The sequence below is a fragment of the Xyrauchen texanus genome, chromosome 17, assembly GCF_025860055.1.
Source record: "Xyrauchen texanus isolate HMW12.3.18 chromosome 17, RBS_HiC_50CHRs, whole genome shotgun sequence".
In the NCBI taxonomy this organism is placed as follows: Eukaryota; Metazoa; Chordata; class Actinopteri; order Cypriniformes; family Catostomidae; genus Xyrauchen; species Xyrauchen texanus.
Window position 1 is genome coordinate 23,217,838 of NC_068292.1, and position 14,274 is coordinate 23,232,111.

At 36.9% G+C, this 14,274-nt stretch overlaps 2 protein-coding genes across 6 annotated transcripts in view; one reads left to right on the top strand and one right to left on the bottom strand.

Annotated features, from left to right (window-relative positions):
* LOC127657761 (SHC-transforming protein 1-like) overlaps positions 1 to 3,860 on the bottom strand; it is a 47,028-nt gene extending 43,168 nt beyond the window's left edge. For all 4 annotated transcript variants that reach the window (XM_052146644.1, XM_052146643.1, XM_052146646.1 and 1 more), the window contains exon 1: positions 3,662 to 3,860. The gene's annotated coding sequence lies outside the window, so the exon portion shown is untranslated. The remainder of the gene's footprint in view (positions 1 to 3,661) is intronic.
* Positions 3,861 to 5,302: 1,442 nt separating this feature from the next.
* LOC127658031 (FAD synthase) lies at positions 5,303 to 13,755 on the top strand. 2 transcript variants are annotated; one of them, XM_052147099.1, is made up of 8 exons: positions 5,303 to 5,358; positions 6,882 to 7,051; positions 7,265 to 8,024; positions 9,818 to 9,965; positions 10,562 to 10,660; positions 11,442 to 11,631; positions 13,216 to 13,289; positions 13,403 to 13,755. In XM_052147099.1, exons 2-8 carry the CDS (start codon positions 6,893 to 6,895, stop codon positions 13,536 to 13,538), a joined length of 1,566 nt encoding a protein of 521 aa, XP_052003059.1. In that variant the 5' UTR covers positions 5,303 to 5,358; positions 6,882 to 6,892; the 3' UTR covers positions 13,539 to 13,755. The 2 variants fall into 2 exon arrangements, with proteins under 2 accessions (XP_052003059.1, XP_052003060.1); XM_052147100.1 differs by having other exon boundaries at positions 5,322 to 5,358; positions 6,831 to 7,051.
* The last annotated feature ends 519 nt before the right edge of the window (positions 13,756 to 14,274 follow it).

Genomic DNA, 14,274 nt, shown 5'->3' on the forward strand with positions numbered 1-14,274 from the left:
CTTGACTGCTTTGCGACAAACATGAAAAGTTCTATATTTCATTTTTTTTATTATTAAAACAGACCCCTGATGTAGAGAGTGTTAAATTGAATAATACATTAACAGGGAAGTAGAGATGGTAAAATAAATTTATAAGCTCAGCCTTTATTCAGTTTTTTTAATGCCTGATAGAAAAGTATCTATCTTTGTAATGTATCAATTTTAGGCAATTGCAGATTAGTCTCACTAGTCACAGATACACTTCAAAAAATTGAGTACACAACTATTTCTGGGCTTAAAAGTTACAAAAACCAAATCAATCTCAAAAGGAATACAATGTGGCCCCCCATGCACTACTTAAAGCCTGATGTGGCCTCTTAAACAATATAGTAACAAATATTAATAATTACTCACATCACCTTTACCAATCTGTTTCAGGATTTTACATGAGTAAAAGAAACTGTTATATTTTGACAAAATGTTTCAGTTTCATATGAAATAATCTAAAAGTAGAATCTATTTGACCTCATTTTATATCAACAGTGGCAGCTGTAGTTAAAGTCTCAAGATGTGTTTTAGCTAGTATTTATTTTTCATAAATACATGAATTTATTATTATTATTATTACTATTATTTAAGACTAGCACACTGACCTAACCATGGTAATGAGGAGCCTTTCCTTCTGTGTGTATAAATATGTAATATTAGATAACAAACGGGATAATAATGGGCTCATATATGTAAATATGTTCTTCAGTTTTTAAAGGGGGAGAGACAACTTCCTGTAGATTTTGTTGTTGACATCATCAACAAAAATATTGTCACTTGATGCATGTCCTTGTACTGGAAACCCATGAACAAAACTATGCAACATAAAAGGAAATGCAACCCAGGATACATTAAATACAGGTTATGTTTAATCTATGGCAGGTCGACACTTGATGTCCGATGTAAAATCTGTCCTGAAACAAAACCAGTTGAGAAGCACGGAGTTAAAGGTACAGACAGGAGTCGTCTACAGTATATGTTAACTGTTAATAATCATAGGACATTACTTCAAAAGCTCACACAGCTGATGTTATTTTTCATTTAGTAGTTAATTTAACATGTAAACTAACATGCTTTAGTTAAATAACATGTTATAGTTACATTATATATTTTTTTATCATCTTTATAATTCTGTTTATTATAATTCTGTTAGCTTATTATTTTTTATATTTATTTTATTTTCAAAAGGGAGACTTTTTTTTTTTACACATACTTCAATAAAACAAATGGTTTCAAGTTTCAGTTATAATAAAATGTTTGCTCAAAAATAAATAAATAAAATAACCCTTCTGTTTTCACTGATAATACTAATTGTGTAATACCGTATACCGTGAAACCGTGATATTTTCTGAGACGGTTTTCAGAGAAAATCTCATACTGTTGCATCCCGAAGCCAGTGCCAGCCAAACATCACTTCAGTCTGTTATGAATGACTTCAGAGGATGAGCTGATGCCAACTCCAACCATAAGACATGGGATACTTCATATGTCACTGCCTGAACCTTGGATTTAGGCTAGACCTCACAGAAATGACCTCCTGGTTGAACTGTGAAATGCCTCACTAATCTCTACCTGCATAACCTTGGTCTAATGATGGACTGCACTCTTATAATGGAATACAAAGACTATCAATTATTTGCCAACAAAACCCTTCATCAGTCAACTAACAGAGGAAAATGCATCTATGTGAACTTCTGCAGTTAATCCTGGATGGATTTCAAAGACATTAGTCATTAATCTTACAGTTCATACCAAATCGATGTTTAAACATTGACCCATAACACTTACTTAATTTAATCATTTTAAACTTGACCTATACATAACTAATATTGGCATTATATTCATGCTGTCAGCCAGAGGGGAACTGGCCCCCACAATGAGTCTGGTTTCTCCCAAGGTTATTTTTCTCCATTAACCAACATCTTATGGAGTTTTGTGTTCCCTTCCACAGTCGCTTTCAGCTTGCTCACTGGGGTTATTAATACAATTATTATTTAATTATTTAGCTTTAAACACAATATACTATCATATTTAATCAAACTACACAATGAGCACTCAAAGACTTTATAGATATTACGGTTTCATTTTCTGTTAAAGCATGATTTTCTGTAAAGCTGCTTTGAAATGATGTGTTGTGAAAAGTGCTATACAAATAAAAATGACTTGACAATGTCAAAGTGAGTGATGAATGTCTTTTTCTCTCCTCTTTTTTGACAAGTTCATTGGCTTTTCTGTTGCCTGAGAGAGATCGATACAGCTCAGAAACACAAATGGCAGTTCTGAGCACTATTTTTTTCATCTGGGATTGAGCAGGTGTGTGTAAGTGTGATATCACATCATTTCAGAGAGTCCATTTAGCAGTAATAATGACACCTGTCAGCCTGCTTGTCCTGATTTTAATGAGGTGAAATTGTGACGCATCTAGTGCTTCTTTCACCAGTCATCTGCAAGCAAGCTGATAACATATCCATTTGGAAGAAAAGTGCGAGAAAAAGAGAAAGATACAATGAGGCAAGCAGAAAAAAAGAAAGAGAAATTCACCAATAATCAATAGCTACAGACCAGTGCCGTCCTCAATGTGGTACAACCACACCAGGACCCTTGCCTCAGGGGCCCCACGGTACTTTTTATAAAGAGCTCTTTCTAAATTAAGGGTTCTGAGTTTAAAGTGCTTTTCTGATGTGCTTGTAAAGGTAATCAGGGAGTTACTGTAAAAGGTGCTACTTTGTATCCAGACATCACCAATGGACAGGATGCAAAACCGAATGTAAATGAGACCATGTAGCCTGGCTATTTGGTGTCTTGTTGTTATTGAACATTTACAACACCCAAGCAAGGTGATCCAGAATTAAATTTAATTCGCAATCAACCATCCACAGAATTACTGACATGTCAGGTATGGTTCCATAAATTACTCAAATGATAAAGACCTGGTGAATAGTTGGTTGTTTTAATAGCAGTCAAACGTCTGAATCTGATAGGTATACCCTGGCTTGTCCCTCGTGTTGGACTGAATGAGACGCTCCAAATGTCTGCGACAGCTGCTCGTGCAACAGATAAAAGCTCGCGCTGGTGTAGGATTCGCAGCTGATCAGATCAGTTCATGATAAATGGCCATAATATTGAGGACAACTGCTTTCACAAAAAGATATCATGTACATTTCCGAGGCCCAGACAATACAATACAATATGCTTAAAAGCACAGCTAAGTTAATATACACTTACTTTAAAGTAAATTTGTTCAAATAATATGTTTCATAAAAAAGACTGAAATTGAACAAATAAACAAACAAACCTCGATTCTTGAAACGCACTTATGTGGACTCTTACAGTAAGCACGTTGGGCAAGTATGAAGCAATAACTTTCTACAAAACTCACTAGATGACAAAAATAGTGCAGACAGACGGTAGACTTGTTGTGTGTGTGTGTGTGTGTGTGTGTGTGTGTGTGTGTGTTTTAAATAGAAAAGTAAAACAAAAGTAACGTGTCAATATTTGATAAGCTGAAACAAGTTCAAACTAATCGGTTTCATGAGAAATGACCTCACGAACACGTTTCAGTACGGATCAGTATGAATTCCCGTCCCGGATAGTGCAGTCATGATGACTGTGGTCAAGTTTTGCCAGAACTTACCCGCTCGCTTCCTCTTGGCCCCTTTGATTCCGGTACTGTTCTCCTAAGCACTCTTCAAAATGTCACATTTGAGAAACGAAGACGGGTCAGACACTGATAAACCGTCTCCTCAGACTCACAGCGCGAACGAGTAATGTCAAGAAAGTTTACTTTTCAGCCCTGCCTTCCTTTCCTGCCCCAGTCTACCCCCCTTTTCCACGGTCCAAAAAAGTCGCACTTCCGTGATCGGATGGCTGCTTGTGTCATGTGGTTTGGCGTCCGCGAGAGCGCCCCCACCTTGCTCTCCCCGCGCGCGCCCTTGACCTGTTCTTCATTCGGTGACCCTGAGCCAGAAATTACTTTTCTCTTAACTGGGATGTGAACGCATTCGTGGACTTTCCCTGGCGTTTCGTTAAAAATTTCGTTAAAACAATATTTATTAAGTTACAAAAATTATAGAACTATATTCTTTAAATTATTATTATAAATCTATGTAATTAAACGATTAAATAAATACAGAAAATCTAATATAATACACACAAAAATATTTGTAAGATTTACACATTTCAAATTCATAACAAAATTCCGTCAATTTGAATAGAGCAATCTTTCATAAAATAAAATAACTACATATTTTCGTTTTAATAATTTAATTTAATTAAACATTACACAATTTAATATGGTGGAATTTTGTAATGAAATTGAAATGTGTAAATCTACTCTTTCTTTCTTTCTTTCTTTCTTTTTAATTTTAATATTCTATTATTTTTATTAAGTGTTGTCAGTAGTCGTCCAAAGCATGTTACAAATAGCATAGTATTAACAAATCACCCAACAACATAAAAACATCTCTTTGTAAAAATGAATATGAATATTTATTAGAATAAAAGCCACTTTCATGAGGAAGAACTTATATTAAAACGTTAAAAATGAATTCATAGAGCATTGATTTCATGAGCAATGTACAGCATTTTTTTATTATTATGACATGGCAGTAACAGTAATAGTAAAGCTGTAAAAAGTAGAAAGACAGTTTTTTTAAAAATAAATTATTTTATATGCTCAGAACATTACAAAATAAAGTATCCAGGGGTTAAATGAAACATATTGCATGAAGTCCAAAACTGTCGTTGTATGTAGTTAACAGAGAACATTTCACTTGGTTTTTTTTTTTTTTTAATTGAACAATATCCAATACAAACAGCATGGCAACAATCGTATAACATTGCAAAATAACAATGAATCAGGTGCAAAAGTGCATTGCAGGAAAAGATCAACTAAAATAAATAAATAAATAAAACCAAAAAGCTAGGGTTTGTTTTCCAAATCACATTATTCTATTATTTCAAAAAGTTTTTGTGCATTTTTACTTTTCATAATTTTAAGGGCCTTTGTATAAGAAAGAAACGTATTGTGAAATACAGAAAACCTGGGTGTCACTTTCAAATATTTAGATTTGTGTATATCAAATTTCTCAAAAATAAGGATGTTATTAAACAGAAAATCGTCTTTGTTGCTGTTCATAACAAGTCCAAAGACAAACATTTCTCGTGATAACTGTATTGCCGCACTTCCTACTAGCTTTTCCCGCCCTCTTTAAGCGGATTGGTCAGTTTCTTGAGGAAGTAATGCCTTATTTCGTTTTAATTGGCCAACAGATGTCACGTGACAGGTAGATGACAACCAAGTTTTCTTACGTAAAGGGAGTCGTGTTTAAGGTGAGTTGTCGTCCAATACAAAATATTTACAAATGATTTTCAACTTATGACAAACAGAATCACGGTTCTGTATCGTCTTTGCACTTTCAGTTGGCTAATATAATTGTTTACGACAGACTTGATCATAGTGTTGAGCTCTCGATGGCACGAGCATGCGGAGCAATATTACCCAATGACCGTGACAGTACCTTGATCACACATGGTGAAATCTGCAGTTGACTGACCACCGGCGTGTGCGGGTATTCAAGTCATTAATTTGGCTGACACGGTCTTCAATGAGATACGTGGTTTTCTGAATGGCATTTTGGTTACTACGCCAACTCCTTGGATTAAAACACTGTAATATATATAGGAGAAACCAATATCCACATGTAAAGGAAGCAAAGCATGGATGAAAGACATTAGTATCCAGATTCAGTATCAAAACAAATAATCACTGATGCTTCTGTGACTCAGTTGTAATTATATAGTAGCCATAAGATGGGTATGAAGCGCAAAGTCAGTTTTCAGTGTGTTCTTGTCTTTTAACCCAAATAAATAAATAATGCTTGGATACATTTACATTAAAATTGTATCCAAACAATAGAAGCGATTCTTCCAACAAAAGGGGCAACAATATAATAAGTGCTGTTAGCTTGGAGCAGTACACATAACAGGGATTTTTATTTTATAAAGAACATGGAGGTGTGTTAGTATGAATGGGTTTGGTGTTCATGAAAAACATGTCTTTAGCTGTTTTTTGAAAGAGGCCAAAGACACAGCCTCTCGGGTGGAATTAGTTAGGTCATTTCACCAGTGGCGTACAGTCAAAGACAAAGTAAAGGACGACGAAACGCGAGCAACAATTGGCAGACAGTGTAATTTGATGAAGAGAGGCATGACGTGTGCTCTCTTGGGCTCGTTGAAGACCTCTCTCACTGCCGCATTTTGGATCAATTGCAGAGGTTTGACATTATGTGCTGGAAGGCCTGCCAGAAGAACATTGCAATAGTCCAGCCTGGATAGAACAAGAGCTTGGACAAGGAGTTGTGTAGCGTGCTCCAATAGAAAGGGCCTTATCTTCCTAATGTTGTACAAGGAAAATCGGCATGATCGGGCAGTCCTTACAATGTGAATTATGAAGTTCAACTAATTGTCAAATACCTCTCTAAGATAGAGGTCGACCGGTAGTGGATTGTACTGATACCGATAGCTAAGTTAGGCAGTACCTGCCGATAACCGATTAATCAACCGATAGTTTTTCAAATTGATACTGAATGAAAAAATAACACTCAAAGTAAAATAGTGCTGAACTTTTATTACAAAAATAAAATACTTTCATATTTAAAACTAAGTCTGTATCTTAAAAGTGTCTCTAAAAATTGTATTTGTCAATTTTGGGTATGTTTCACGCTCATTGATCAGTAATATTGCATTTTTGTGGATTCAAGATTAGTTTTATTGCTCAGACATTTTCTACTTGTTTCCAGCAGACCATCTCTCTCTCCCTCTCTATTTTCTCTGCCTTTCTCCTGTGTCATCAGTTTTGGGCTGAATGCTGCAGGCTTTGCCTTGGATTAGCAGGGCAGTTGTGAGGATTCGGCGAGTTGGAGCTCAAATCTTCCCAATGGCTCAGAACTGCAATACCTCATCCACGGAGAAGGGTGGTGCTGTCACAGCAGCTATTCTCATCATAGGTGATGAGATCCTGAAGGTAAAAAATTTTTTTGGGAATAGTATACTACCACACTATTAATATGTCTGCAATAGATAGATGCTGTAAGAAAAGTATGGTGATATGCTATTCCTGTTATTTATATGACAGAGAGAGAAAAAATTATATGGGTTATGTATTGGATAATTGCAATGGAGAATATAGTCCTGTAAAAAATGGCTAAACACTTTTTTGTCAATATATCTGTTACAGGGCCACACTGTCGACACTAACAGTGCCTTCTTGTGCCGTGGACTCCGCAAGCTTGGCGTCACTGTTCAGCGTATCACTGTAGTACCTGACATCCAAGAAGTCATCGCTAAAGAAGTGGCCCAGCTTTCTTCCTCCGTTACTCACCTCATCACATCCGGTGGTGTTGGCCCCACCCATGATGATGTTACTTTTGAGAGTGTTGCCATGGCATTTGGCGAATGCCTGCATGCCCACCCGGAGCTGACAAAGCTGGTGGAGGAGTTCTTTGGGTCCGTCGATCCCAACAGTACCACTATGAAGCTTGCCATGGTCCCCATTTCTGCCAAACTCAATTTTGGATTTGACCCTCAGACTGGCCAGCGAAGTCGCTACCCTCTAGTCAGTGTCCGCAATGTATACATGTTCCCCGGCATCCCCTCTCTTCTGGAACGGTCCTTTAATGGACTAACCGATCTGTTTTCAGGTTCTGGTACCACCTTCCACACCCGTGAGGTATTTGTAGATGCAGATGAGACCGAGATAGCCCCGGTTCTGACAAAGCTCCAGGCAGGTTGGGGCAAGCGAGTCACTCTCGGCTCTTACCCAGACTGGCTGAGCAATTATCATCGCGTCCGATTGGTTCTGGACTCAGACAGTACAGAGGAGGTGGAACAGGCGCAAGCTCAGCTGATAGAAGACCTAGCCAAAGGGAGTGTGGTACCTCTCATCACTGACCCGGTGTCAATCGCCACTGAAGAGGTGTACTCGCTCTCAAACAGCGGTAAGGGAAAAAGAGAAAGTGGTAGGCAGAGACAACAGGACAGGTGAAAGGAACAGAGATGGAGGTGGTGATTTGAGAGAGAGTGAAACATAAAAAAGGATGGCGAGGACAGCATGTACTACAGTACTAAGTCAATACTAAATTTGAAAAAAAAAAAAGACAAAAATTACAATATCAGTTTTCTACAGTATCGTTTGTACGGAGTCCGGGCTCGACACTAAGGATTTTGTTTTGCTGACCTGAGTGGGCCAGTAGTTTAGATTTTTACTTGCTCTGCCAATATTTTCACTGGCACAGCCACAAATATGTGTTATTTTTAGCTATATATTTTCATATGTGTAAAATAATATAAAAATACTTTTTATTAAATGTTTAGTTAATTTTTACACAAAAAGATTGTTGTAAATGATAAACACACCTTTGCTTAAAAACTGTTGGCATATTGTGCAAAGCAATCACAATACTTATATGACTGTATTACAACATCCTTATTGTTGAGCCCTGCCAAGTACAGACTCAATTCGGTACCTGTGCCCTTTTTGACTGACAAAAGGTTGCTTTTGAAACCTCAAATGCATATTTGTGTGCATGCTCTATGAAGAGCTTTCACGCTTCACAGTAATGGGGTTGTGCGTGAATGGTCAAATGCGCTTTTTGGTCAAAATGTCCTTTGCAATGAATGTAAACACAGTTGGTTATGTATTAAAGGAATAGTTCACCCAAAAATGAAAATTCTCTGTAGGTCGATACAATGCAAGTAAATGGTGGCCAGAAGTACAAATATTAAATAAAGGCATCAGAAGTAATCCATAACACTCCAGTGGTTTAATCAATGTCTTCTGAAGCGATCCAGTCGGTTTTGGGTGAGAACAGACCCTTTTTCACTATAATCTTGACAACGGTCTCCTTAGTGATCGTGATTTCAAGCTTGATTACCCTTCCTATAGCATCTTCTAGCACATGCATCAAGCACTAGGAAGTGTAATCAAACTTGGAATTGATGATTGTGCCTAGAGACTTCAATGGCAAGATGTACAGTGAAAAATTATATACATTTTGTGTTCTCACCCAAAATAGATTAGATCACTTTAGAAGACATTGATTGAACCACTGGAGTCATATGGATTTCTTTTATGATGCCTTTATTTCATATTTGTACCTTCAGAGTTCTGGCCACCATTCACTTGCATTGTATGGACCTACAGAGCTGAAATATTCTTGTAAATATCCTAATTTGTGTGCTGCAGAAATCTGTGATGGCATGAGGGTGAGTAAACGATAAGAAAATTCTCATTTTGGGGTGAACTATCCCTTTTAATGTGAACTGACAGCACAAAAAATTCTCTACTTTGTATACAGAGCAAGTATACAAAGTAGAGGAAGAGGTTGTACACTGTCTCTGATTTTTATTTAATTGATGGAAGTTTTAGAACTAAATTCAGTACTCCTGGTTCAATAGTGTGGATGTTTGTCTGACCCCTTATTTCATACCAATATTTCTGCTACAGACCAATTGCATTGCATATGCATTTCCTTTTGTATTCTTGTCATTGAAACATGCCTACTTTTATATTTTTTTATTTTACAGTTTCATGTGAAATAATTAGGTGCTTGATCTCTATAAATATGGCATTTGTCGTGTTATTGTTTCCCCTAGCTAATATTACTGTTGCTGTAGCCAGTTGTTTATCCTGTTTAAATGATTATTCTCATCTGATTTAATGGTTTAGTTTAACATCTTAAATTAGCTGTAAGATCTGAAAGAGAACTCTTTATGAATATATATGCCATAGGTTCGCTACTGGGGCAGAAAGTAGCAACCGCTTTGAGGACCATTGAGATGGCACTAGAACAGTATTCAGCTAATGAGATCTGTGTGGGATTCAATGGTGGCAAGGACTGCACAGCTCTACTGCATTTGTTTTATGCTGCTCTAAAACGGTAAGAAAGAGAAAATTAAAGACAAGGGGTGGACAAAAAATGGATTTAGGACAAATTAAGTGACTACGGTTGGAGACAAATAATTTTGGTGTTTACATCATGATTTTTTAAGATTTTGTATCTTTTGGTTTCTTAGACATAATGGATGTCTCCCAAAATACACTAAACAGTGGCTCCAAAAGTATAAAGACACTTAAGGCACACTGAAAATATCAAACCAAGTGGTATTTGTTTTAAATGAAGATAGCACAAGGACATTTTCCTTGCAAAACAACTTGTCCATCCTTTTTCTTTAAAATAAAAAGTAAAAATCTGTGTTACAGTGAGGCACTTACATTGGAAGTGAATGGGGCCAATTCATACATGTTATAATACTCACTGTTTCAAAAGTTTTGCCACAAGACGTAAACATGATTTTACTGTAATACAATCTCTTACCAACCTTTGTTATAGCCAATTTTACAACTATAGAGACCTGTGTGAACATACATTTTTATGATCAAATATGTCCACAAACCAGACACCTTTATGGTGCATTGCTTTGAAGAATTTAGATTATTTTGATTTTGCATTCTCTCTCTCTCGCTCTCTCTCAGGCGGTATCCAGATAGTAAAGACAGAGTAAAAGCTTTGTATATTCGAGTCGTCTCTCCTTTTCCTGAAATGGAGAGATTCTTGCAGGATACAATCAAAAGGTAAGAACGGGTGCTTTTTAAACTGTATAATAAAATTGTAACACAGTTCAATGGAAAGGAGGCGAGAACTGGCTTGCCAATATAAATAATATTTTAATGATAAACTTAAAAGACAAAAACACAGACATGCCTGTAAATGATCTCTCTCTCCCGCACCATCTTCTGCAGTCGGCCTTTATGCCTCTCAGAGGCTTGATTAGCCTGATAAGTGACCGGGTGTGTAGAATCACCACCTGGCCCGCCCTCCGCCCTGACACAAAAATGCACATTTATTTTAATGATTTAAATTAGATTAAACTGATTTATTTGATTTTTAAATAATTTAAATGGTTTAAAAGAGAGCATAGCAGTCTGGTTTTCTACCCTCCTGAGTAGGTAATTCACAGAATGGTGCCATTGGGATTTCTCCCAGAACTGTTTGGCTGCATCAGGAAATGCCATACTGTATGAAACAGACTGTATGATTTAGTCCCTTCTGATCCAAATCACATGTATGTTCTAAAAACAAAAATACTTCACCTTTGACATATCAGCTTAATAGCTCTTAAGTTAGGGTCAGACAAAATTTCAGAATTGTCAAGTTTTCCAAAATAGATGAGATGTGCTTTCTGCAAACCGTAACAACCCTAACATGTACTGCTATTAAAAACCAGCTGCAGTCTTTCACACTATCCATGAATTGAGTAAGGATCCTCCATATTCAGGCCTCATTAATTCATCATTGTCCATCAAAATCTCCATGGTGTATTAATTTGGCACATTCTTCCTCTCACCTCTGTAGATATGACCTGGAGCTGTTCTCAGTGGAGGGCAGTATTCGACAGGCACTGAGTGAGGTGCAGGAGAGGAGGCCAGAGTTGCGGGCTGTTCTGATGGGAACAAGGCGGACTGACCCTTACTCGCACACACTGACACCTCTCTGTCCCACAGACCCAGGCTGGCCTGATTACATGAGGGTTAACCCTCTACTGGTGAGAGACTAGATCACATCCACACATCTGGTGCAGTGTACTGTGCAGATGCTCAGGACATGAAGCTGTTTTCTCACAGGGATCCAAGTTCGAGTCTGACTTGGGACATGTCTGGATCCCATGCCCCCTCTCTCAAACCCACTTTCCTGTCTACACACTACTGTCCTATAAATAAAGGCAAAAGACCCAAAAATTAAATACAAAAAATCCTAAAATCCGTAGAAATGACTATAGTAAATGTACATTCTTCTAATTTGGGCTTTAAAACATTTTGTTGACCAGATATTGTTCTTATGTACAGCTTGTATAAAGTAAACTTTTCTTGTAAGAATAGTAATGTTAGTTTTGTGAGCGAATCATTCCTTTGTGTTGGTTCTTTTTCAATGAATCTGTCAAATTGGTTCTCAAACTGATTTGAATGATTCAGTGGTGAATCTATAAACCTTATCTAGAATGCTTGGGGCCAAGACCCTGAACAAAATGATTTTCCTGACTTCTGGTTCCATTAATGGTTCTAAAACATACATTATTTTGCCAATGCATGCAACTCCGTGCTAAAAAACTCTGTGTGTCCTTCTGCGCTATTTAACGGCATTAAACATACAGCACAAACGGTGTAGCCCAGTTCCTGAATGAATGATTCTCTAAAAAGAAAAGGTGATAAGATTCAAACACTTACTGATTACATAAATTTATTTTGTCTTCTCTGACTCAAAGTAAACCAAGAATTGTCATGTGTAATTAAGATTTGTGGGACTTAAATCAGAGTAATTACTTGATGGCTGTTGATTTGACCATGTGTAATTAAAGCTGCACATTATGAATTTAGTTGGAATTGGTGGTATTTTATAATAAAGAAAAAAGAATGAATAAATATCTTAATAGAAATGTCTAAGCGCAACATTTGCAAGAATCTGTTCTTTTCAACTATTCAATTATCATCTCATTGTTTGATAACCGGTTGCTGAGGTTGTTTCAAGCCAATATTTTTCCTCAAAAGTACTAAAAACATTGTTAATGGAACTGTTAAGGAACCGGAATCATTAAATTCCTTAACCACTTAAACTTTGGGGCAGCCCAAAAATAGAGTGTAAGAGGTTAAGATTTGTGTCACTGTTATCCAGTAACAAAAAATGACTATAGGTCATGGAAAAGTAATGGAAATTGATTTGCCAGAACATAAGAGAACCCTGTGTGTATGTACTGTGTTTGCTTTGAAATAGTAAGCAGAGAACAAATGCAATCACAGATACACAAACTCACAAAAATCGACACAGTGAGAGAAACCGAAAAGCTTAAATCCATCTTGCCTTTTCTGAACAGACTTTACAGTTAGTAAATCACTGTCATCTCTCCCACTTACTCTTATGTACGCTGGTTGCAGAAACTGGCAAGAAATGGTGAATGATGATAAATGAGGCTCTCCATGACCGTTACGCAGCAACTCCATCATCCTAATCAGAGCTGCTTATGTAAAAGACACGACAGTACACCATGTTCTCAGAATTACAAATGATCTGGGAGCCAAATTACTTTCATGTAACTTTTAGATGTTTGCTTAATAATCTCTCTTTCTATCTGTAGGACTGGACTTATCATGATATCTGGTCATTCCTGAGAACTCTGTATGTGCCTTACTGTATTCTGTATGACAAAGGGTGAGAAACCTCTCTTCACAACCAGTCTTGACAATAAGACTTTTTAATAAGTAATTCATAATAATTGGCTAATGGATTTGCTTTGCTTATGGTTACGTCTGTCTCTCCCATAGATACACTTCTTTGGGCAGTATGGATAATACTTGCAGAAACCCTTCTCTTAAAGTGATGGATAGTAGAGGTGTGACCCGCTACAGACCTGCTTACCAGCTGGAAAATGAGGAGGAAGAACGCAACTCAAGGGCGTGATGTCATCAGTGGCTTCTTAAATGACTTTTTATTTATTTTTGTAAAAATTGGTCACAATGGATGTTAGAATTGTAATTTGAGGACATTTTGAAGAAGGAACATAATCTGAAAGATCAAAGCAAACGGAGATCATGACTCATGAAGAAGTCAGTAATTTGTGTACGAGAGAGAGAAAGAAAGAAATGTCACTGCTGTAGCATTTATATTAAAAACATTATCTGTATGTCCAGCTTTTTTTGTTTTTCAATCTGTCAAACTAATTTGATATTTTCTTGGGAAACCACTGTGATTTTGTGTGCGTGTGTGTATTTCTCAGAGAGAGCGAGAGAGAGACTAACAGTGCAAAATATTTCAGTACATCCCTTCTGGAAACTTTATACTTTCACTGGAGAGTGGAACAGCACAATTTGGTTAAAATGTTCAGTTAGTTCATTTGAAATGTGAGTATTGCTTCAGATCATACAAAAAATCATGTAAATACTCACACAGTCAGAGTGAATGATCGAGTGATCACCTTGCACTAACATGCTGTACTCCATATTCTTAAATGCAATGACGGTTTTCAACCTCTTGGGCGCGATGTAGTCACGTTGTACATTTAGGATGGTGATTACAGTAAATGACTCTTTATCTAAACTAGATCCAGGAATATCGATCTCCTTTCTCCTGGAAATCAGTCAGCGGTCTGTTAACGACAGTCGATGCATGGCAATCTAATAAAGCGAATCGCTTACGG

Bases quoted from the DNA above. Each gene is read 5' to 3' on its own strand.
- LOC127658031 (XM_052147099.1), top strand. From the start codon at position 6,893: ATGCTGCAGGCTTTGCCTTGGATTAGCAGGGCAGTTGTGAGGATTCGG. The intron at 8,025-9,817 runs GTAAGGGAAAAA...TATATGCCATAG, and splicing joins GTACTCGCTCTCAAACAGCG to GTTCGCTACTGGGGCAGAAA. The intron at 11,632-13,215 runs GTGAGAGACTAG...TTCTATCTGTAG, and splicing joins TGAGGGTTAACCCTCTACTG to GACTGGACTTATCATGATAT.